This window comes from Pristis pectinata, chromosome 31 (assembly GCF_009764475.1).
Source record: "Pristis pectinata isolate sPriPec2 chromosome 31, sPriPec2.1.pri, whole genome shotgun sequence".
In the NCBI taxonomy this organism is placed as follows: Eukaryota; Metazoa; Chordata; class Chondrichthyes; order Rhinopristiformes; family Pristidae; genus Pristis; species Pristis pectinata.
The window spans coordinates 9054590-9079558 of NC_067435.1; the positions used below are offsets into that span (position 1 = coordinate 9054590).

The following is a 24969-nucleotide window of genomic DNA, read 5'->3' on the forward strand; positions in this document are numbered from 1 at the left end:
TACAGCATTTGTAGTTTTTTAAAAATAATTTTTCACACACCCTTAATAAAAAAAGACACATGAAATTGGACACTTTACATCTCAAAGGTTGCATTTATACAATGTGCAATGCTCACTTTGAAAGACTATTTATGCATACGAGGCAATACCGCGTGTTCAAACAAGTCTCGGTTTTAAAACCAACCTTTTCACTGTTTAATCCGATCTATCCTTGTACTTCGCTGTGAATTGTCTAGTAAATTAAGTAAGGAAGTGTCTCTTCAAATCGCAACGTGAACAATTCTATCCAAAACCATTTGTTTTTCCTTTCCCCACAAACAATCCTTCTACGGCACTGTACAACCACCAAACTTGTTTTTCCGGGGAAATTATCGAGGAAATCTGACCATTCAGAAGTTGAAGTGTAACAAACTTTGGACCAATCAGATAGGAGATTTGTTTTACTGGCAGCCCAGCGGGTTAGGTTGTGAGTCAGGGCCCTCCTTTCATTTGCTGGGCTTTTTCAGTGTCAATGTGATCGATTCAACTATTTCTCTTTCTCTCTTGCCAGCCTTTCCAACTGTTTCATCTCATTGTCACAGAGGAAGAAGAAAACTGGCAGCAACTTTCCCAGACTTTGTTTTTAAAAAACAAGCATCTCTCCCCACTCCCCACCTCCTCAAAAAATGTCCAGAGAAACACTGATTTAATCAGTGCCCAGACAGAACGGGGGAGAGAGAGAGAGAGGGAGAAGGCTAACTTTGTAACAATTAAATGACTCCATAGGACTCATGTACAGATACATGCACGCTCAGGAACCTTAGCAAGTGGTCCTTCCAAGCAAGCCGGCTTAGGGGGGGAATTGTCAGCGTCTCCGGGAAGTTCATGTCATTGGAGATGGAGTGTTGGAAGTCGAGAAGGTGGCTTCTGGAAGCCGGTGTTATTTTAATGGCCACAGTTCTGCACCAGTGTTCAACTAATCCAACAGGTAAGCGATTTTGCAAAAATGCAACGCATCTGTAGCATTCCCAATTCTTCTGCATTGTGGCTGGTACTTTGATTTTTGCAAATAAACTAAGAACATGATAGGACAAGAAGAATTAATGTGAGTTGTGTCAATTATCCAAAGTTCACAGGAATGGACACTTCAGTTAAATTGATCTTATTTTATCCTCTGAGAACGGGATAGAATTTTGCCTTTCAAGCTCATTTGAGATTGATTTTCGTGCTGAACTTATTTTTCCGAGTGAATTTACGGTTAGCCGTGGAATAAGCACGGTTCTACTGCAGTCCTATCACCCTTGGGTGTCAATCTTTTGAATGACAGCATTGTTGCAGTTAAACGTGACAAGGTTGGAGCAGGCGGCGTCACTTCCCAGAGGCGAGGGGGAACTTGTTGTGATGTAGGGACCAGGATTAATTGATAATATCGTTTGCAAACTCTACAATGACGGTGCGCGCTGCTTTTAGATACAATCCCGTGTCACTTCCAAGATGCACGTGAAATTTGCAGCAATATTTTGCGATGACGTTTGCAGGTAGCTGCCCGAATATGTTGCAGTATCATTTTAATGAGAACTGTTTAAGCACTTAAGGAAGTTTGTAAACAATTATTGCTCAGTTGATTTTCTTTTGGGGTCTAATTGCAAGGGAGAGTTCCATTCTAATTGGTGGAGCCCACTGCGAATGGAAGATTTCCGTGTTTGAGCATACTTAAAGTGTAGCGTGCGAAATTAATGGGAGTTCCCTCCACAGTTTAACTCGACCACTGCCCTAGCGAGACCGGACCCCTGATGTTAGTGATGCTCTTTGCATTTACAGGTCAAACTCGATTAAAATTGGCTTGCATGTGCGGATGTTCGTGAGGGTGAAATCCAACGGCAGGAGGGGCGCTGATAGTTTACTGCAACTTTGGTTCCCCGTTTAATCCAGGTCTAGATGGGCTGCCCGTGAGATTCCAGAATCCGGCTGTCACCGCCGCTGTTAAAGACCTGAACTTCGGGGTTTACAGCAGTCCCCAACCTGAGTCAGGGAGCATAGCACAGGGTGCGTGTCCTGGGATGTAGTGCTGGTTCTAAGTGGACTTGCTCCGGTGCTGAACTTGGATATTTGGAAACAAGGGTTGAGCCCGCCCTCGCGAATGACGTTCATTTCATTAATCCACTCTCCGGCTGTGAACGTGTATCTGTGGAGAGGTTCAGACAGGGGTTGCTGCCTTGGCTGTGCGAGTAAGCCTCCCACACAATTTCCACTGGAATGCAGTGATGTCACGGGAATGGTCATGGCCCTTGCAGCCACTGGCTTCCAGGCAGCCTGCTTGTGATGGAGCTCCCTGCCTCGGGGGAGTCATGTGCTGCCAAAGTCCTTGTCCACCGTCCTTACAACAGGGACCAGCGTCAGAGTTTGCAGGCCTCGCTGATGATTAGCTATTGGATGACAGAACAGGCTAGAGGGGCTGAATAGCCTCCTCCTGTTCCTGAAATAGTGTTGAGGAGTTTTATCACTCCCAAATATAGGTTATTCCTAACATTAGACAGTGTGGTGGGGTGGGAATAAAAATGGGATTTACGTAGGATTAGTGCAAATGGTCAGCATGGATTCGATGGGCTGAAGGGCCTGTTTTGTACTAATATCTCTATGTCTCGTTAACATTTGCAAACATTGGCACAGCTGAATGGAGCTGCTGTCTCGCAGCTCCGGTGACCCATGTTCAATACCAAGTTCGGGTGCTGACTGTGTGGAGTTTGCACGTTTTTCCAGTGACTGCATGGGTTTCTCCAGGGGCTCCATAGAACACTACAGCACAGAAAACAGGCCGTTCGGCCCTTCTAGTCTATGCCAAACATTTATTCAGCTAGTCCCATTGACCTGCACCCAGTCTATAACCCTCCAGACCTCTCCCATCCATGTATCTATCCAATCTATTCTTGAAACTTAAGAGTGAGCCCGCATTTACCATGTCAGATGGCAGCTCGTTACACACTCCTACCACTCTCTGAGTTCCCCCTAAACCTTTCCCCTTTCACCCTAAAGCATATCCTCTCAAACTTATCTCTCCTAATCTAGGTGGAAAGAGCCTACTTGCACTTACTCTGTCTATACCCCTCATAATTTTGTAAACCTCTATCAAATCTCCCCTCATTCTTCTATGCTCCAAGGAATAAAGTTCTAACCTGTTCAATCTTTCCCTGTAACTCAACTCCTGAAGACCCGGCAACATTCTAGTAAATCTCCTCTGCACTCTTTCAATCTTACTGATATCCTTCCTATGGTAGGTGACCAGAACTGCACACAATACTCCAAATTTGGTCTCACCAATGTCTTATACAGCCTCGCCATAACATTCCAACTCCTATACTCAGTACTTTGATTTATGAATGCCAGTTTCCTCCTGGTGGGTTAATTAGACACTAAGTTACCCCTCGTGTGGGAGACTGGTCGCATCTGGGAGATCTCATTATTGTAAATGAGTGATTGATGGTCAGTGTAGACTCAGTGAGCTGGAGGACCTGCTTCCATGCTCAAAGAATCCATCATCAACAATACTTGCATTACCATTCACAGTGCATTTACATGCATTATGTCAGTATGTGATCAATCTCTCTGCTGACATAGTTTTCACAACTAAAGAATCAAGGGTTTTTGCACAGGTTCCAGCATGGTGGAAGAGCATAAAACGACAGCCTTGTCCCCATGGAGAATTCCTGGTGATCTATTATGTGTCAGGGTGACAGAAGGCACTTCCTTAGCTACACCTTTCCGTGTTGAACATTCCAACACATTTTGTGAGTGAGCCATTAAATGTAGAACCTCCAGGGAGATTTTTTTACTACACTTACTTGTTCATGGTACTTGCATTTATTGGCCATTCCTAATTGCCCTCCAGGCTGTTTCAGAGGCAGTTAAAAGTCAACCACATTGGTGGTCTGGAGGCACATGTGGGCCACACTGGGTCAGGACAGCAGTCTTGTTTCCCTGAAAGATATTAGTGAACCAGATGGATTCTTGCTCTCTTCTGTTTTTTCCAAAGTACGAATTTAAATCCCTAGCTACTATGGTGGGAATCGAACATATTTCTGGATCAGTAGTCCAGGCTTTGGGATGCTTAACCCACGTACTACAAAGGCAGGTGGCTGACATTTGTAGGACGAGCAGTGACGAAATAGAGATTAGGCCAAGAATTCCAGAGCACAGAAGCTTGGCAGCTGAAGGCATGGTGGCCTATGGCAGAATGATGGAAATTGAGATGCTGGAGTCCTGTATTGGAAGTGTTTGGTTACAGAGATGGGGAGACAATGGAGACATTTAACGAGAATTTTAAATTCAGAGTGTTGTCAGTATAAATCAAAAGGATCTGCTTTGTTAGCATAACATGAAGCATTAGTCCTGTGATAAACATAATTTTTGGTACCAATATCATCTTTTGGTTGAAGCCAGCATGACATCTGGTCCTGCATGTCCTAGGACTCCCTTGGAGCATGGGAGACTGAGAGGTGATCTTACAGAGGTGTATAAAACATGAGGGGCATAGATAGGGTGAATGCACTCAGTCTTTTTCCCAGGGTTGGGGAATCAAGAACTAGAGGGTATAGGTTTAAGGTGAGAGGGGAAAGATTTAATAGGAACCTGAGGGGCAACTTTTTTACACAAAGTGTGGTACGTATGTGGAATGAGCTGCCAGAGGAAGTGGTTGAGGCAGGTACAATAACAACTTTTAAAAGATAGTTGGACAGGTACATGGATAGGAAAGGTTTAGAAGGTTATGGGCCAAATGCTGGCAAATGGGACTGGCTTTGATGGTGCATCTTGGTCATGGACCAGTTGGGTCCATGTTGTATATTCTATGAACTCTATTACCTGGGCTTTCTAACCATCTATCCCAAAACCAGATATAAGCACTAGGTCAGTGGGTAGCTCCCTGGCCTTCATTTAGAGACTTGAGTACAAACTTTGGACTCGCTGAGAATTTGATGTACTAAGGGACAGCTGCCATCTCTCTAAGAAACATTAAAATATGCCCCCCTCCCCAACCAATCCCTCCCCCCCAATGGCAATGGAAAAGGAGTCACGCCGTGACTTTGGAGAAGTTAGCGGGGGCAAGGGGAGTTTTGTATATTTTGCCTTCCACTAACAAACAGATGATCAGATTGCTATATTAATGTAATTGTTGGGAGCTTGCCTCGAATGGTAAAGTACTTTGGGATGACCTGCAATTGTAAAGAATGTCATGTAAACCAGGTTAAAGTTCAAATGTGGTACAATGTTAAATGAACAACTGCATATGGATGTGGGACAAAAGGGACAATTTGGAAGAGTATCTTGGTTGGTAGGGATGAGTTGGGCCAAGGGCCTGTCTCCATGCTGTATTACTTTATGACTCTACATAGAGTCATAGTTCTACCAGGACGAGGCATTGTGGTAGCGATTCCAGTAGTGTCCTGCTTTCCATCTTACGTGGTCTCTTGGAGTTGAGGATAAGTTGCCTCCACTCTGTATTGAGCTGGTTGGTGCTGCTAATGTTGGAACACAGGCTCTGCCACAGCAGGAGCCTTAGCTGACTGACGGACCAAGTGGGTGAGCATTTTGAGTGGTGTCATGCCATTTTCACTGATCTTCTGTGTGCTCCTGATGAATGACTCAAGGTCAGTACCATCCCAAATACTCTTCATGGGCCAAGGGGTTCCCATGGGTCAGTCAAGGAAGCTTGCAGGACTTGAGTCCTTTCCTCAGTCCACCTGATAATCTTTTGCTCGGAGTAGGGTATCTGTTTTGGGAAACTGCCGTGGGGTGTGCAAAAGATGTGGCTTGTCCATCGGAGCTGATTGAGTGTGTTACTAAAGATGTTGGGCTGGGAGAGGATGCTAACGTTGGTTCACATCCTTGGGAGGTTATTGTGGAGGCAATATTGGTGGTCTGTCTCTGGTGTTTTGAGGTGTCTGCTGGAGGTAGTCCATGTCTGAGAAGTGTACAGGGGGACCAAGATCACTGCTGCCCAGTCGACTGTGAATTTCGTACCCAAGTTTCTGGAGGATAACTTAAACATAAGGATGGTACAAAATGTCAGAAATTAGCTGCAGAAATTGCATGGGCTTTTCATAATGAGCACCAGATGAACTCTACTTAAGTAATAAGGCCAAATGAACTTAAAAGTTTCATTGAAATCCATCCTAAAAAATGTTTAATATTAGAACATAGAACAGTACAGCACAGAACAGGCCCTTTGGCCCACAATGTTGTGCCGACATAGCTAATCCCTTCTGCCCACAGAAATCCCATATCCCTCCATTTTCATCTCATTCATGTGCCCATCCAAGCACCTCTTTAAATCCCCCAATAAATTTGCCAAGGTGTTTGCCAATGAAATTGACCGAGGTGTTGAGCATATAGGAATAGAAGTAAGACAAACTACCATAAAGGAGCATGATTCAAACATTGGCAAGGAAATTTACTATAGTGGTGGTGATAAACACCCCTGGTGCTTGAGCACATACACATCAGGTTAGGCCCATTAAGCTCTGTTACTGTACTCAACAACTTCCCTCGCAAATCATCTAGTATTTCCTGTAGTGCATGTCATAATGGAGTGGAGATGAAGTGAAACCAGTCCATCAGTTGGAACAATTGTTCATACCAGAACTGCTTTTCTGGGTGGGAGCAGTTCAGTGAAGGAAACCTGCAGTACAATACTCAGCTCCTGAGGAGTTACGAGGCAGCTCCTGTTATTAAATGCAAGGTAGGGGCCAAATTCGGTGTTTCCGTTTCCCACACTGGAGGGCACCACTTCCCGGTTGCACGCCCTTCTCCCATTCCCTGTCTTCAGCTTATTTGTCCAGTGAAGTAAGCCTTTTACAAGAGGAGATTGCTGATGAAATATGCTTCGCTCAGAATTTTCAATGGTGGTTTGGCAGTGGTTTTCCTGCACTGGCTGACACACTCCCCACAAGGGTGGCGATTTGTAGACATGCAGTAAATCAAACGGCCCAGGAGTGCACTGTGAAGTCAAGCCATTAAAGTGAATGAGATTTTTGTTTTGATGTTGGGATTGGAGAACCAAGTCCAGTGTTTCCATTTAAGGAAGATTCCTTGCGTCTTCATTTGTAATATCTTCCTGCACTGTTCTGCCCTCCTGTCCGTGCTGACTCATTCCAGGGCAAGGTGCCACCAGTTTTTCAGCTCTGCCAATTGGCCTGCTTGTCATGTGTGTGAAATTCCACAGGCAGAGAGTTACTTGGAAGCAGAGAGATCTGTTATCCTGTCTTTGACTCTGCCTTGGCGTACTCACAGGAGCAAAACCTCTTCTACCTCCACGAATTTAGCCCAAGTACTTGCCTGTTTTCTCCACCCTCGCCATTGCTGCCCTATGGAACTCGCTTATCATCAAAACCCACCTCGTAGCCTCTTGGCCCCATTCCAAAACTCACATCAGGGGAGTGGCATGTTTCTCATGAGCGTTGGGGGTTCAAGTCCCATTCAAATCTCGGTTCACACTTCCAGTGCAGTGCTGATGTACTGTTGGGAATGCCATCTTTTGGGTGAGACATTGCTGTGGTCCTCTCCGCTCTGCAACATGGATGCGAACGATCCCAATGCGCCATGGTTTGAGGAACAAGGGACGTTTCCAGTTTCCCCATCCTCTGATCATGAGCATTTCCCCATTAGTAGAGCTTACTGTATAACACGTTTCCCTGATGGCAACATGGCAGAGTGGAGACACGAGTTAGAATCTGGAGCAACAAACAATCTGCTGGAAGAACTCAGCGGGTCGAGCAGCACCTGTGGGAGGAAAGGAATTGTCAATGTTTCAGGTTGAAACCCTGCATCAGGGTGGAGAGTGGTAGCCATTGTGTTCCTGCAGCAGCTGTCTCCAACCTTCACCCTCCCCTCCCCCACCTTTTTTATTCCAAAATAAACTTTATTCATTGTAAAAAAAACACAAACTATATACAACAATAAAACAGTGCAAACCTTTACATTCGTGTACGGATCAATCACTAGTGTTACCTTTTTATATTAAAAACACAGCATCGATGCCACTCGTATAGCTGCCTGGGGTGCTACCCCAATCCCGTATTGACAATATTTAAGGGGCTTCCTCGCCTGACCCCGCCCCTCCCTCTTCAGCGGCAGAAGAACCTTAAACTGCAGTCCTTCTCCACCGAGCCCTTGCGTTGGCTGCACCCAGTTTCAGTGCGTCCCTCAGCACGTACTCCTGCAGCCTGGAATGTGCCAGTCAGCAGCATTCCCCTACGGACATCTCGCAGTGTTGGGAGACCAACAAGTGTGGGGCAGACCAAAGGGCGTCTTTCACCGAGTTGATGACCTTCCAGCAGCAGTTGATGTCCGTCTCTGCGTGTGTCCCCGGGAACAGCCCGTAGATCAGAGAATCCTCTGTTACACAGCTGCTGGGGATGAAATGTGACAAGGACTCTTGCATCTTTCGCTACACCCTACTCACAAACCCACAGCCCACAAAGAGGTGGGCGACCGTCCCATCCCCAGCGCAGTCCTCCTGGGGACAGCGTGTGCTGGGACTGATGTTTCAACCATGCAGGAAGGATCTGACTGGGAGGGCCCCTCTCACCGCCAGCCAAGCAAGGTCTTGGTACTTGTTGGTGAGTTCTGGCGATGAGGCATTCTGCCAGATGGTCTGGACAGTTTTTTTTCCCCCTTTTTTCCTCTCTCTCTGTCTGCCTCCAGGCACGGTAGTATAGCAGTTAGTATAACCCTATTACAGTGCCAGCGACCCGTGTTCAATTCCCACCGCTGTCTGTAAAGAGTATGTGCGTTCTCCCCGTACCTGCATGAGTTTCCTTCGGGTGCTCCGGTTTCCTCCCACATTCCAAAGACGTACTGGTTAGGAAGTTGTGGGCACGCTACGTTGGCACCGGAAGCGTGGCGACACTTGTGGGCTGCTCCCAGAACACTCTACGCAAAAGATGCATTTCACCGTGTGTTTCAATGTACGTGTGACGAATAAAGAAATCTTAGCATCCACCTGCCAGTGCCTTCCAACTCCACACCCGCTCACCTCCCCTACCTGGCACAACCCACCTGCCATCTTACATTCTACTCAGCCCACCAACTACCTCAGACTCCTTTCTCACCCCTCTTCTCTTTATACTGGCCATCTCCCCCCTCCACTCTCAGTCCTGATGCAGGGTCTCGACCCGAAACGTCGACAATTCCTTTCCCCTCACAGATGCTGCTTGACCCGCTGAGTTCTTCCAGCAGGTTGTTTGTTGCAGTGAGGCACATCGCCCTCAGGGATATCCTAAAAGGGATGTGAAAGGCGTTATAGAAATACTGTTGGTGACCACCATTACTCATGGCTACCCTTCCCACCTGTTCCATTTTCAAAAAAAAAACCTCTTTTTTGTGTAGGAGAAGGTTTACCGTTTTTGTGTACCACAAGTACACAATAATAAATTTGTTTAATTTATTAGTAGGACATGGTTTGGCCAGCATCTCTCCATCCTACATTGGTCCAGAGTCAAGCACCATGTCAGAGGGCATTTACATCAACCACATATAGGCCCAGAACAGGAAAGGCATTTGTAAACCAGGGGAGTATTACCAATTGTTCCTACTAGTACAAGCTTTGTATTTCAAATGTATTTAATTACTTGAATTTAAATTCACCGGCTGCTGTGGTTGGATTTGAACCTATGCCTCCAGATCAATAGTGTGGGTCTCTGGATACTTGTCCAGCAAGTTAACCACTATACTATCATGCCCAGGAAGAACATTTAATTGTTGAATGAATTATCGTTGGGTTTCCTTGGAATAATTACACGTGTGAATGACAAATCACTTGTAGGCTTTCCAAATCTCCATAAATTTCAGCAGTTTTTTGATGTCTAAGTAATCCTAATTTGACTACCCTCGGGTAAATGTCGTCTGTGGGTGTAGTTAAAATTCAGAAGAGTTTAAATTAAACTATTATGATTTTCTCCTCTGAATCATTGAAGTTTTTGGGAAGGAGCCAAGTTTACCTTGGGGCAGATTTGGCTTTTGTTGTGAAAAAGTCCATTTTCAGCCCTGCATCAGAATACAAAACGAAAGGTATGAAAAGCAGGAGATAGTCGTAGTTGTAAACTCGCTGTCCTGCTTGTTCTCCATTTCACTCAATTCCCTTAAGCATCAAAAAAATCTGTCAGTCAAGAATTTGACTATGTTTACGCTGAGCAGTAACAGCCCATGAGGTAAAGATATCCAAAGGTTCACATCCTTCTGATTGAAGGAACTTCTCTTCAATGGCCAGCCATTTTAATTCTCCTTCCCATTCCCACACTGACATGTCCGTCCTCGGCCTCCTCCCCTGCCGAGCTGAGGCTAAACGCAAATTAGAGGGACGGCACTTCATATTCTGTCTGGGCAGCCTCCAACCTGGCGGCATGAGCATTGAATTCTCAAACTTCCGGTAACCGCTCCCCCTCTGTCCCTTTTCCCTCTTCTCTTTTTACCCACCTCCAGATCCAACTGGCCCCCATCACCCCTTCTCTTTGCCCCCCCCCACCCTCTCCATGTGCCCATCACCCACGCACCCCTCCCACCAGTCCCCCTCCCCACCTCTCTCCCTTTATTCCACTGTGCACCTTCCTTTCCGATCATATTCCATCATCTTTAGCCCTTTGTCACTTCCACTTATCACCTCCCAGCTTCTGACATCATTCCCACTCTCCCCCCTCCTTCATCTGCCTTTCACCCCCCCCCCTCACCTGGATCCACCTATCACCTGCTAGCTCTTGCTCCGCCCCTCCCCTCCACCTTTTTATACTGGCTATCTTCCCCCTATCCTGTCCAAATGAAGGGTCTCAACCTGAAAAGTTGACTGTCCACTTCCCACCATAGATGCTTCCTGACACGTTGAGTTCCTCCAGCTTTTTGTGTGTTGCTCCAGATTTCAGCATCTGCAGTCTTTCTTGTGTTTCCAGCTTCTCTTCAATGCTGTCCTGAATGGTAACCCTTGGTTCTACACTCTGCAGCACAGTGATATAACAAATAGAGCTGCTGCATCGCAGGCCCAGCGACCCTACTTCAATTCTGACCTCCGGTTTTGTCCACGTGGAGTTTGCACATTCTCCCTGTGATCACGTGTGTTTAGCCCAGATGCTCTGATTGCCTCCCACATCCTTAAGACGTGTAGGTTTGTGCATCCCAAAGTGGTCGCTGTAAATTGCCCCCAGTGTGTAGATGGGTGGTAGAATCAGGGTGAAGTTGATGGGCACGTGAGAGGGAATAGGCTTCAGGGGAAGAGGATTGATAGGATTGCTCTGAAAATTGGGATAGTAAAGAAGAAACAGTGGGATAGTCACAGAGCACAGAAACAGGCCCTTCGGCCCAACTCGTCAATGCCGACTGAGATTTCCATCTATGCCAATCCTGTTTTCCTGCATTAAGCCCACATCCTGTATTAAGCCCACATTCCTTTCCCATCCATGTACCTGTCAAGATGCTTTGTACCACCTCCTCTGGCAGGTCATCCCATAGACCCATCACCCTCTGCGTGGAAAAAGCTGCCCCTCAGATCTCCTTTAAACTTCTCCTCTCTCACCTTAAACCTGTGCCTTCTGGTCTTCGACTCTCCTACACTAGGAAAAAGACTGATCATCTACCCTATCAATGCCCCTCATAACTTTGTAAACCTCCATAGGGTCACCCCTTAGCCTCCTATGTTCCAGTGAGAATAAACCCAGCCGATCCAATCTCTCCTTATCACTACAGCCCTCCATCCCAGACAACGTCCTGGTGAATTGCTTCTGCACTCTCTCTAATGTGAATAGACTCAATGTCCTCCCTCTAAGGCATATGAAGATGTGAGGTCGACAGAAGGTTGTATTGTACTATCAGGACTGTGGACAAATTATACAACATAAGTTATGAGGGTGGATTGAAGCAGGAGGAATGAGCTGATGTGAACTCTTTACTGGGGTGTGGGACATGTTCTGCCTCACAGGTACCCGATTGGGCTGAGAGGTGAATTGTCCCTCACTCTGGCTCTCAGCAAACTTGTTCCCTCTGTATGTTTTGGCCTCGTAGTCGTGGAATAATATATTCAGGTCTGATCTCCCAACCCAAGGTAGGATATACTTGTGGTAGAGGGAGTGCATCAAAGATTCGCCAGATTGATTCTTGGGAGAGTTGGTGTGTGTGGGACCCATCCGCCAGGGAGGGTCAGTATGTGTGTGACCCACCCCTCTAAGAGTGTGTGTGTATGTGTGGGATCCACCCCTAGTGAGGGTCAGTGTGTGTGTGGTACCCCTCCTGCAGTGAGGGTGTGTGTGTGGGGGGGGGGGTGGGGGGAGGGGACCCACCCCTAGTGAGGGTCAGTGTGTGTGTCTCTGTTTGTATGGGACCCATCCCCCAGTGAGGACTAGTGTGTGTGTTCCCCAGTGAGGGTCACTATGTGTGTGGCAGCCATCCCCCAGTGAGGGTCTGTGTGTGTGTGTGTGTGTGTGTGTGTGTGTGTGTGTGTGTGTGTGAGGGGGGGGTGGGGATCTGCCCCTAGTGGGGGTCAGTGTGTGTGTGGGACCTGTCCCCCAGTAAATTAAAAAGAATGGAAAGTGATCTTCTTGAAACATACAGTATTCTTACGAGGGCCCAGGACAAGAGACCACAACCTCAACACTAAGGTCTGATTGTTCAGGATTGAGGTGAGGAGAGGGGAGTGAATTTTTGAATTCACTTCCACCAAGAGGGGAGTGAATTTTTGAAGTTCTCTTCCCACGAGGGCTGTGGAGCCTCAGGTCGATAGATATTGAAGGGATATAGGGTAAGTGCAGGAAAGTGGTGATGAGATAAACTATCAACCATTATCTTATTGAACGGTTTACTCTTGCTCCCTTTTCTCATGTCCTTATGGCAGGTTCAGCTCGAATGGATTGAACGTGTCTCTGTCCAGGTGCAAATGGTTCTGGAAGCTGAGGTTATTCCAGCGTCTGTGCAACCCCTGAAAGCCCTCTCTTTTAATATTACTCCTCTGTGAAGAAGGAATTTTTACTGGGCCTTTCAAGGTCATGAGAAGCCCCAAAGCTCATTACAATTTAGTTATTTTTGAATTGTTGTAATCTAGAAATTGCATCAGCCAGTGGGTGCACAGCAAGCTCCCACAATAAAACAAGGTGATAGTGACCAGGCTACTTGCTTATTAGAAGAGGGATAAATATTTAGACCCAGGACTCAACAAAAAAAGCTCCCTTTCTTGCTTGTTGTATCAGCATACAGAACAAATGGAACAGAACATAGAACACTACAGCACAGGAACAGGCCCTACAGCCCATGATATCTGTGCCAAACATATTGTTGAATCTCTTCTGCCTGCACACGATCTATCTTCCTCCAGTCCCTGCATATTCATGTGTCTAACAGTCTCTTAAACACCACTATAGTATCTGCTTCCACCACTACCTTGGCAGCCTGTTCCAAGCACCCACCACTCTCCATGTGGAAAAAGATCCCTCCTCCACACTCCTTTAAACTTTCCCATCTTCACCTTAAATTTGTGAATTGCACACAATACTACAAGATCAGCCTAACCAAAATTTTATACAGCTGTAACATGACTTCCTGACCCTTATATTCAATGCCCCGACCAATGAAGGCAAGCAGGCCATACATCTCCTTTACCACCCTATCTACTTGCGTGGCCACTTTTGGAGAGCAATGGACGTGGACCCCAAGATCTCTCTGTACATCAATGCTGTTAAGGGTCCTGCCATTAACTGTATACTTTCCCAATACATTGGACCTCCCAGCTCAGGTCAACATCTCATCTGAGTCCCCAACATTGCAATATTCATTCAGTGTTTCACGGAGCATCAGCCTGGATTTTTGTGGTCGGATCTCTGGAGTGGGATGCAAACCAACGATCTATCAATCCATGGTGGACAAACTTCATGGTGAGGCACAGCTGATTCTTGTAGTGTTAATTAGTGACCCTGCACTTCGTGAGATTGTGTTTGTTCAGATTGACGTTTGCCCCCACTGGGATTGTGAAAATTGGGTTGCCTGTTATTGTCCAGCTACATAGATGAATTAAACACCCGTCATCCTATTCCCTCATCTCCAATTATCCCTGCCGCTAATGATGGGAGAAGCAGTTCCTATCATCTCTACGTCATGTTTGAGCAGTGAAGAGCTGGAGGGGCGATGTGTGGACTTTCCACGGATCAGAGTGACATATGTACCTAAGAATGTTTATCTACAATCCACGTGAAGCACTTAGATCTTATCCAGCGGCAAAACTGACTCCTGTTCCTATTCCTTGTGTAATCCGCTTGGGTTCAAATATTCTTCCAATGATGTACACAAAAATCTAGTATTAAGAGGTGATTGGTCTGCAGGATTAGAGGTCATTCCAAGCAAACTCATCACCAAACTCTGAGACCTGTGACTCAACACCTTCCTTTGCAACTGGATCCTTGACTTTCTGACCAACAGACCGCAATCAGTGAGGATAGGCAGCAATACCTCCAGCACGATTATTTTCAACGCTGGTGCCCCATAAGGCTGCATCCTCAGCCCTCTACTCTACTCCCTGAATACTCATGACTGCGTGGCCAGATTCTGTTCTAACTCTATCTACAAGTTTGCAGACGATACCACCATAGTAGGCCGTATTTTAAATAATGATGAGTCGGAGTACAGGAAAGAGGTAGAGAGCTTAGTGACATGGTGTCATGACAATAATCTTTCCCTCAATGTCAGCAAAACAAAAGAGCTAGTCATTGACTTCAGGAGAGGGGGCAGTGTACATGCTCCTGTCAACATCAATGGTGCTGAGGTCAAGAGGGTTGAGAGCTTCAGGTTCCTGGGAGTGAACATCACCAATAGCCTGTCCCGGTCCAACCACTTGGATGCCACGACTAAGAAAGCTCGTCAGCGCTTCTAGTTCCTCAGGAGACTAAAGAAATTTGGCATGTCCCCTTTGACACTCACCAATTTTTATCAATGCACCACAGAAAGCATCCTATCTGGATGCATCTTGGCTTGGTATGGCTACTGATCTGCCCAGGACCGCAAGAAACTGCAGAGAGTTGTGGACACAGCCCAGTGCATCACGGAAACCAGCCTCCCCTCAATGGACTCTGTCTTTACCTCTCGCTGCCTTTGTGAAGCAGCCAGCGTAATCAAAGACCCCACCCACCCGGGTCATTCTCTCTTCTCTCCTATCAGGCAGAAGGTACAGGAGCCTGAGGGCACATACCACCAGGCTCAAGGACAGCTTCTATCCCACTGATAAGACTATTGAACAGTTCCCTTATACGATGAGATGGACTCTTGATCTCACACTCTTTGACCTTGCACCTTATTGTCTACCTGCAATGCACTTCCTGTCACTGTGACACTTTACTCTGTATTCTGTTATTGTTTTTACCCTGTACTACCTCAATGCACTCTGTACTACCTCAACGCACTGTGTAATGAATTGATTGAACAGTATGCAAGACAAGTTTTTCACTGTACCTCGGTACAAGTGACGATAATAAACCAATACCATCATAGCCCAATGCACTTCCCAGCAAGGGTGACCATCAAGGATGTTGCCTAGACTCGAGGGACTGGGTTCTAGGGAGAAGGTTGGGCAGAGCAGGACTTTATTCCATGGAACGTAGGAAACTGCAAGGTGATCTTATTGAGGTGTATAAAATCATGACGGGCATAGATAGAGTGAATGCACTCAGTTTTTTCCCCAAGATTGGGGAATTGAGGGCATAGGTTTAAAGTGAGAGGGGAGAGATTTAATAAGAACCTGAGGGGAAATATTTCACCCAGAGGGTGGTCAGTATATGGAATGAGCTGCCAGAGGAAGTGGTTGAGGCAGGTACATTAACAACATTTAAAAGACATTTGGACAGGTACATGGATAGGAAAGGTTTAGAGGGATATGGGTCAAACTTGGTCAAGTGGGACTAGCTTAGATGGGAATCTTGGTCGGCATGGAAATGTTGGGATAAAGGGCCTGTTTCCGTGCTGTATGACTCTATAATGACTGCATAACCACTGACCTCTTGTCAGCTTTCCTCCGTCCTTAATTGACAACAAATAAAGGCGAGATCTTCTGGAAGTTCCTTCACGTCCCTTTGAGAAATCCCCAGCGTGCCTTTGAGGTCTGGCCATGTTGTAATGTAGGAAATACGGCAGCTAATTTGAACACAGCCATCTCCCACAACAACACACAGACTCCAGCAATTAGACAGGTCTTATTCTCAAAGTACCTGAATGAATTCTGCAGCCAGTTAGTTCTGAATCCATACAGTTGGTTAGGGCAATATTAGTGTGGAAAGGACTTGTAAGCAGCATGCAATGTGAAGGGCAATTGACCTGCTGCTAGCCATTAAGGTTTGAGGGAGGAATGTTTATCAGACTACCAGGACCATTCACTGCTCTATGATTCATGCCATGGAATATTTAGCATTGACCTGAAGAAGCAGAGGGGGCCTGTTTTTCTGCAAAATAGCTCGTTCGAGAATATTGAGGTGCATTGCGACCAGAAGCCTGGGTTTACTGCTGGGTGGAGCTTGGTTCCATGACTTTCTGATAAATATTATGTACTTAGAAGTGTTCCTGGTTGGGTTTTAACACAGCAATAAAGTTGACAGCATGCAGGAGGTAACATGCTAAAACTATTAAGAGTTGCTAACACAGCAGAGCTGGTGGGAGGTAAGGGACAGGTGCCAGGAAGAGATTATTTCAGTTGCTGGATTGACAATTTCAAAGATGTTCTCAGATGCAGATAAACGATAGAGAGAAATGTTGTGGCTGTGAGGTTCGGCTCAAGTTGAGAAGACTTATCAGTGCACTTCAAAAACCTCCTGAGCTTAACCGTATTTTAACTTGCTGAGGAACAATGGACACTGCCTTCCCTTCAAACACTGAAGCAGTTTCTCTACTCTGTCAGCGGGTGAATTCTTGGGCAACACATGTCTCCGAGTTAGAAGGTTACCGGTTCAAGATTGATTTCAGTGATATGTGTAGAGTGATCCAGACTGACAGTTCAGTGCTGTGCCAGGGATATATCACACTGACAGTTGGAAGGTTAAGTCAAGGCCTCTTTTCTGATTCATCAGATCAATGTTAAAGGCTCCTAATTTGAGTAGATATCCTGGATAGTATCACATTGCTTTTCTGGAAGCTTGCTGTGTATAAATGGTATATAAATTTCTAAGAAGGTATAGAAATGCGTGTACTTTAACTATTTCTGCTCAGCCTTATCCAAGGCTGGACACCCTCCATGTAACACTGTTACCTTTCCCAGGAAGTGCATGGGGTTTCAATAACTTCCTCTCGTCCTATTCCTTGAGTAACCCGCTTAGGTTCAAATATTCTTCTAATGACGTACACAGAAGTCTAGTATTAAGAGATGATTGGTCTGTAGAATCGGAGTTCATCGTAGCCCCATGCACTTCCCAGCAAGGGTAACTAACAAGGATATTTGGCAGGACTCAAGGGACTGGCTGATGAGAAGAGGTTGGGAAGGGCAGGACTTTATTCTGTGGAGAGTAGGAGATTGTGAGTTGATCTGAAAGAGGTGAATAAAATCTAGAAATCTCCCGGAAATGCATGGGGTTTCAATAACTTCTGATCCTGTTGACCAATTACCTTTTAGCGCTCTGGATTTTTGAGTGAGGAACTGGGAGGACATTGGAGCCAGAGCTGGTTATGAAGGAGCAGGAGTTTGCCATCTGAACCTGCTCTGCCCTTCAGCTAGAACTTGTCTGATCTTTCCAGCCTTAAACCTTGTAAGACTAAGATGTCTTTATTAGTCACCTGTACATCGAAACACACAGTGAAATGCATCTTTTGCTTAGTGTTCTGGGGGCAGCCCGCAAGTGTCGCCACGCTTCCGGCGCCAACATAGCATGCCCACAACTTCCTAACCCGTATGTCTTTGGAATGTGGGAGGAAACCAGAGCACCTGGAAGAAACCCATGCAGACATGGGGAGAACATGCAAACTCCTTACAGACAGCGGCCGGAATTGAACCCGGGTCGCTGGCACTGTAAAGCATTATGCTAACCGCTACACAACTGTGCTTCATTCAACGTTGTGTCACTGACAATGCCCACATTTACGGCGGAATTTCAGTTGCTCCTATACGGGGCAGACAGTTGGTGGCTCTGAACTCGCGCATCTTTTCCTTACTTATGATGCAGAAAGAGGCCATTCAGCCCATCAATTCCTCCTAGCCAAGCAATATCTGCAACTTCATTTTCTCCTCTTGTTTCCCTGCAACTTATTGTCTCTACATGTCTCTCAACTCCGCTTTAATTCTTTTTACCACTTACCAATGCGAAGGGGTGATTTACAGTAGCCAGTTAACACACCAGTACATCTTTAGGGTGTGGGAGGAAACTGGAGCACCCGGAGGAAACCCACGTGGTCACAGGGAGAGCATGTAAAGTCGATGGAGATAGTGCCAGATGTCGGGATCAAACCGGAATCATTGGAGCTGTGAGGCAGCAGCACTAACTGCTGCCCCAGTGTATTACCCAGTTGGGCAGATTGGCCAGCTTGGATAATAAAGGCAGGTTCCCTTCCCTGAAGAACATCAGTGAACCAGATGGGGTTTTATAACACTCCAGTCGTTTCATAGTTACTATTGCTGAGGTTAGCTTTAACTTTTAAATTTCGACTTTATGTAATTACTTGAATTAATTTCCCAGCTGTCATGTTTGGATTTGGACTCTTGTTTCTGGATCAATGGACCAGAACTCTGGCAACTCGTCCACTAAATTAATCACTGAGCTACTGTGCTCCCTGTTCCCCCGACAATGGCTCTGCATAATCCATGATTCCCCTGTAGTCCAAAAAATTGATTAATTTCATCCTGACACTGGCCACGTTATCCAACTGCTGGCCTTGGAAATCAGATAGCAACCTTATGTAAAGCCACCAGCCTGTTTAAAATTCTTCCTTTTATTTCCTCTGGGGTCTTTCCATTGGTTGGTTGCGAATTCCCAAAGCGTAACTCTCCCTCCCCAACCAGAGCATCAAGAATGCTTTTGGCTTGAAAATGCTTTGGAGTGGCCCCAAGTTCATTTCAATTTTGGATTGACGTCAAGTGAAACTGCCCTGAGGAGACATTTCCATCAGAGTGTTGTATGTACCCGTGACTTGCTTCAAACTGAGGTACTGTGAGCATAAAATCCAATACTTCATTACTGTACCGAGTGAATGCTGCATTGTTGGGGTGGCACCTTTTACAGATGAGATGTTTAATCCATGCCTTGCCCCATGTAGTTGTGGGGGCTGAATCCTCCAATGCTTCTTTCAAAGCTGAGGTGGATTGGTTGCTAATCGTTAATTGGATGGCTGTAGGGATGGGGCAAGAAAATGGACAGGGGGCAAGAAAATTTACAGGAGGCAAGTTGATCAGCCATGACCTTACTGAATGTGAGAATGGGCTCTAGGGGCCAAATAGCCTGTTCCTATTTCTTACAGTCTTGTGACACTGTCTGAAGCACATAAAGGTTCCCACTTTTTTAAAAAGGTGTGAATTCCTGGAGGGAGTGGTTAACAATTTCCCTACTTCACTCCCCTCCTCCCCAGATTATGCCCCTGGGAGCTTGCTGAGCTAAATGGACTTCTGTGTTAGCTGCATCACAGCAGTGACTGTCTATCTGATGCTTTGTGCCTGCGATGCTGCGGAAGTTTTTCATTGCACCTGTGCATACGTGGACTTGTGCATGTGACAATAAACTCGACTTTGACTTTGACTTGAACTGGATAAAAAATGCTTTGGCCATCTTGAAAGGTGAAGTCAAAAACCTTTATTCTTTGGTTTTGCACAGTGCTTCCACCCAACGCACCATGAGGTGGACTTTACAGTAACTACCCATTCATCTATGAGCTGTTTTGAATAAGTGTTGGGGTAGGGAGGGGGTAGGTGTGTGATCAAGGAAGAGAGGCACTTGTGTTAGAATTACATCCAAGCACTGCAGATGCAGTGAAGCAGTTGCATTGAAGGTATGGAGAAACTCCAATCATCTGGTGTCTGATTATCTGGAAATCCTGATGGTTCAGTGCCTGGTTCAATAGGTGCTGATTACTGTGCTCCCTTTCACTTGCTCTGAGTGAGAGGTAAGTCGGAGAATGTGTGTGCTTTAAAAGCTAGCACAGAATGTGCTGTAAAGGAATTAAATATGAGAAAATAAGATAAATATGTGTAAGTACGTTTGCTGGTAAAGTTGTCGGGACATCCTGATAGGGACCTACATTTCTATTCCTTAAATCCCACCTCTGTACAACTACCCTTCAGATGTCACAGTTTGACTGTATTTCTGAGAAGCTCTTCAAATGTTGTCACGAGGTTAAATGTGTTCGTATAACTGGGACCTGTTATGGTCCTGGGCTACATCCAACCTTCACCACCATTCCACCCCCCCCCCCCCCCCCCCAATTACCCCATCCAAACCACTGGGACTATCGTTTAATGTCTGATTTAAACCTGGAATCTCTTGACAGTGCAGGACTCCCTTCACTATTGTACCTCTGGATAAATGTGGTGAATCACTGTATTGGGTGTCGACTCATGAAGAGACATGCCTTGCATTGCTTGCCCTTGTCTGGGAAACCGGCCTTCTTGTGCCAGCAAAAATATTTGCACTCACATAACGCCTTGTCACCCTCGGCAACATCTCAGTGCACTTTATCGATCGTAAATTATGTTGCATTGTGTTATATATCAAGATGAGCAAGATCTGAGCAAGTTATTAGACTACACAAGATTTATGTACTCCCTGTGACTGGAGAAGGCCACTGCCCCTTTTCATGGTTCCATTCCACTTTGGGATGTGGGTGTGGCTAGGAAGGCCAGCATTCATTGACTATTCTTAAATGTCCTTAAGGAGATGGTGGTACCTTGAACCTTGCAGTCATTGCAAAGAAACTCCCATGGTTGAAGAGGAAGTCTTGGCCGTTTGCTACAACTGTTTGGCTTTTTATGTCACTTCATGGATTATTTAACCCATCACTGTGGGCTCATCACTGTGGATTTGGAGTTGTGATAGACTGGATCAGCAAAGAATGGAAGATTTGTGTCTCTGATGGTTAAGGGTGAAGGTGATGCGGTGAACCTGTTTCTTTTTAATTGGTAATCATTTAATTATTGTCACATGTACCGAGATACAGTGAAAAGCTTTTGTCTGCGTGCCATCCAGACAGATCATCCATACGTAAATATATCGAGGTAGTAGAAAAGAAAAAACACATGCAGAATATATTGTTACAGTTACTGAGACCGTGCAGGTAGACAAATAAAATGTAAAGGCCATGCTGAGGTAGATTGAGAGATCATTTTTATTGTATGAGAGGTCCGTTTAAGAGTCTTATAACAGTGGGATAGAAGCTGTCCTTGAGTTGTTGCATCCGATTGCATGAATTGGCACCCAACTTCATAAAGACAGAGAGAAGAAATCAGAGTTGAAGCTTGTTCACCTTGTGATTGGGCAGTGGTCCTGAGGTGGCACTGGTAGTTAATGAAGTCCAAACTGGTGGCCTCCACTGGTCCAGGCTTCCATAGAAAATCATTACAACGCAGGCCATTCAGCTCATTGAGTCCATGCCAGTTCTGGTAATTCTGTCAGGATTTGCCTGCGATGGAGCATTTTGGTTATAAGGAGAGACTGGCTAGTCTGAGTTTGTTTTCCAAGGAAGAGCTATTTTCTCTCACGTGCTTATCTGTCAGTCCAAAGCTCTGACTGATACTATTTCCACTACTCTGACAGACTGTCTATCCCAATTACTAACCACTCTCTGAATTCTTCAAACAAATTTCCTTTTGCTGCCTTTGGGATCACTTTGTATCACCTGGTCCTCGAATCTTCTGCTGTTGGGAACAGCTTCTCTCTATTTATCCTGTCCAACCCCAACAAGCTCTTGTACAGCTCAAACAAATCTCGCTTTTTTCAGGAGAAAACCCCAAATTCTCCAACCCAACCAGGCAGCTGAAATCCTTTACTCATGGAACAGTTCTAGTACAGTAAAACTCCAATAATCTGGCATCAATTAATCAGAAATCCTGACGGTTTGATATCTGACTCATGCATTCATCTGGTGTCTGAGCTGAAGGTCCAGAGTTGAAGCGGAGTTGGACTCTGGGCTGGGGGGGGTGCAGTTGGTGCCAGGGTTGAGGTTCAGGGGTCAGGAACGTGGGTAGGTTTGTGGCTGGATCCAGGATCCAGAGAGTTGTATATTTCTCACTCCCTTTAAGCCTACAGGGTTGAATGGAAAACTTGTTATTCTGCTGTGTCATGTGTAAAACAAGTGAATTAAGAGTGTGTTTGGGTATTAATGGAAGCAACATCCAATAGTCTGGAAAATTTGCCAGCTCAGCATCACCAAAGTGCTGGTCTACTGGAGTTTTATTGTAAACCTTTCCCAGCCTCTTGGACCATTATATCATTCCTTACATGTGGTGACCAGAACTGGAGACATTACTCAAGTTGTGGCCAGACCAGTGTTATATAAGGGTTGAACATAAATTGCATATTCTAAATTACACTAGAGCTGTATTGCTTTGAATAAATGGATATTTGATGGTTGGCACAAACTCGATGGGCTGAAGGGCCTGTTTCTGTGCTGTATCTCTCTATGACCATATAAATAGAATGAAGCTGACGGGGAATGTATCCAAGGTTCTGTTGACATTTAAGAAGAAAGTATGGAAAGATGGAAGGAAGAGGCTTGCCAATGGGGGAAGCATCTTCCAAGTTTGTACACTGATGATCCCAACAATTTAATTGGTTGTGGTTTCATGAATAAAGGTTAGAGGTCAGCCTCCACACAGTTAAATGCAGAGGTTTGTCCCTTTCAGGATATTAAGAGGGATTCTAAGGTCCTTCTGAACGGCGGTCACTTGATATGTTGGCATTGCTTTGTGCACAGGAAGCTCCCACAAACTGCAAAGAGGTCGTGAACAGATGCTTATGTGTCTGAGAGAATACCACATAAATATTGGCCATTCAAAGCTTTCTTTCACCGAGCGAGCTTGATGGTGTAGGTTACATCAACCCAAGGGCGAATGGGTTCTTCTATGCAACGTTTCGTGCCTTAAAGGCTGCACCTCCAAGGGTATGTGCACCCTCAGCGCAGTGCTGGGTGTGTCTGCATAGATTTAGTCCTCAAATATCCGGAGTGGGACTTGAACCACAACCTTCTGTTGCGGAGGCAAGTATACAAATCCACTAAGCCACAGCTAACATCAGGTGAGGTTTTGAGGAACATTGGAAGATTTTGAGGCATCTCAGGATCTGAATATAAGCAGCAGAATACAGAAAACAAGAGCATCAAACCTCTGTGAAAAATAAAGTCTCACTGGAACTCTGAATTCAACGAGAGTAAAACCCACAAACAGCTTTGACAAATGGTGATGGATGGATGTGTTTAGGCACTTAGGTTCATGACTACTTTTCTCAGTGGGGGTAGGGGAAAAAAGAATCTTGAAAATATTCACAGCCTGAAGAAAAAGGCGATTGACGATAGCAGAAGAGGTCAAGTTGGAGCCACTTGATCAGTAGTCGGTATGTCGATTGTCTGGCTCCAGTCACTTTAAGGCTGCTTGCAGACTCCTGTGTGGGGGAGAATGTGGGGGCCTCAGGAAGCAAGGTAAACAAGATAAGGATCATACCGATGCATTAGGCACGGTCGCTGTCCAATGACTTGGCATGTCTCCTGCCTTTTCAAAGCATTCCCTCTTCAATCCCCGTATTGACATTCTTTTAAGCATAGCCCCTTGCAGAACACACTTGGAATCTGGCCACGTTGTCACGCTGAGTCCTTCAGAACTTTAAGTAACATCTGTGCCCTACCACACTCTGCTCTTTGTCAGGGAGAAGGTGAAAGGGAAGGTTGCTACACGTCCTGCCAGAGGAGATGTTTTGTTGAAACTTCTGAGGTGAGGTTTGGACAATGTCCGTCCTTGCTTCCAATCACTTCCACTTTGCCACCTAACAATGATTTTTCTGCTAGTCAATTGCTTATTAATCAGCATGTGTAAGAGGCTATTTGGCTGCAGAAAACTTCTCTGCTGGGTCCCATCCAAGCAGTTGAATCCCTGATAACTGTAGTTTCAACCTTATGACTGCAGACTGTTTCTCCACTTACTCTGCCACTGAGTTGGGAATACTAAAACATGATTGGAATTAGTCTCTTAATGCGGCAGCTAATTTGACAGAAGTCTGAGGCCCCCCCAGTCCCTGATTCAGCTGTTCAACTTGGGGTGGCTGAAGTTTCTATGTTTTAGATTTTCTCCGTTACCCTGCATTGCATGATGTGGGATATTGATTTATTAAGTTTTTATAAAAAAAAATCTAATTTCATGAACAGCAAAGCAAAATTTAAATCACAAATCAATCCCTGCTTTAATCAGTTATAGAGTCATACAGTATGGAAACAGGCCCTTCACCACATTGGTCTATGCCAGTCATCAGGCGCCCATTACACTCTCCATTCTATTCTCCACATATTCCCATCAATTCCCCCTGGATCCTACCACTTACCTACACATTGTTGGATCCGGTTATTTTCGAATCCGCAGGTTCCTTCAGGAGTCCAGGAATGAGTTGAAAACAACTTGGTGCTTCACAAAGTTTTATTGGAAAAGTTTAAAACAAAAATGGTCTCAGAGCACATGGCACTAGCTTTTACTACTAGGAGATGAGCCGAGACTAAAGGAACTAAAGATGAGCTAGGGCTGGGGGTGTGTGGGGGGGGGGGGGGGTGGTGGCGGGGAGAGAGCAAGAGTGATTAACAAAAAAAACGACCTTTTATACCTGAGATAAGAGGTACTCCTCAGCTAACAATAGTCCAATCAGGAAACCTATTAGATAGCTGTGGCCAAACCAACCAATGAGAAAACACATATTCACCTGATGGATGAACCAATAAGCTAGGAAGCGGCCATTCTTTGCGCAGACACTTGAGGTGTACCAAACACAACACATGTTAAAAAAAACTACTTAAAACAGTCGAATTCAACAACATTAAGGG

At 45.5% G+C, this 24969-nt stretch overlaps 1 protein-coding gene across 2 annotated transcripts in view; it reads left to right on the forward strand.

The window, feature by feature from the left end:
* Positions 1-501: 501 nt before the first annotated feature.
* The window catches only part of LOC127584886 (collagen alpha-1(XI) chain-like), a 327113-nt gene continuing 302645 nt past the window's right edge, over positions 502-24969 (forward strand). For both annotated transcript variants that reach the window (XM_052041855.1, XM_052041856.1), the window contains exon 1: positions 502-967. In XM_052041855.1, the coding sequence (XP_051897815.1) occupies positions 865-967 (103 nt within the window). In that variant the 5' untranslated portion in view covers positions 502-864. The remainder of the gene's footprint in view (positions 968-24969) is intronic.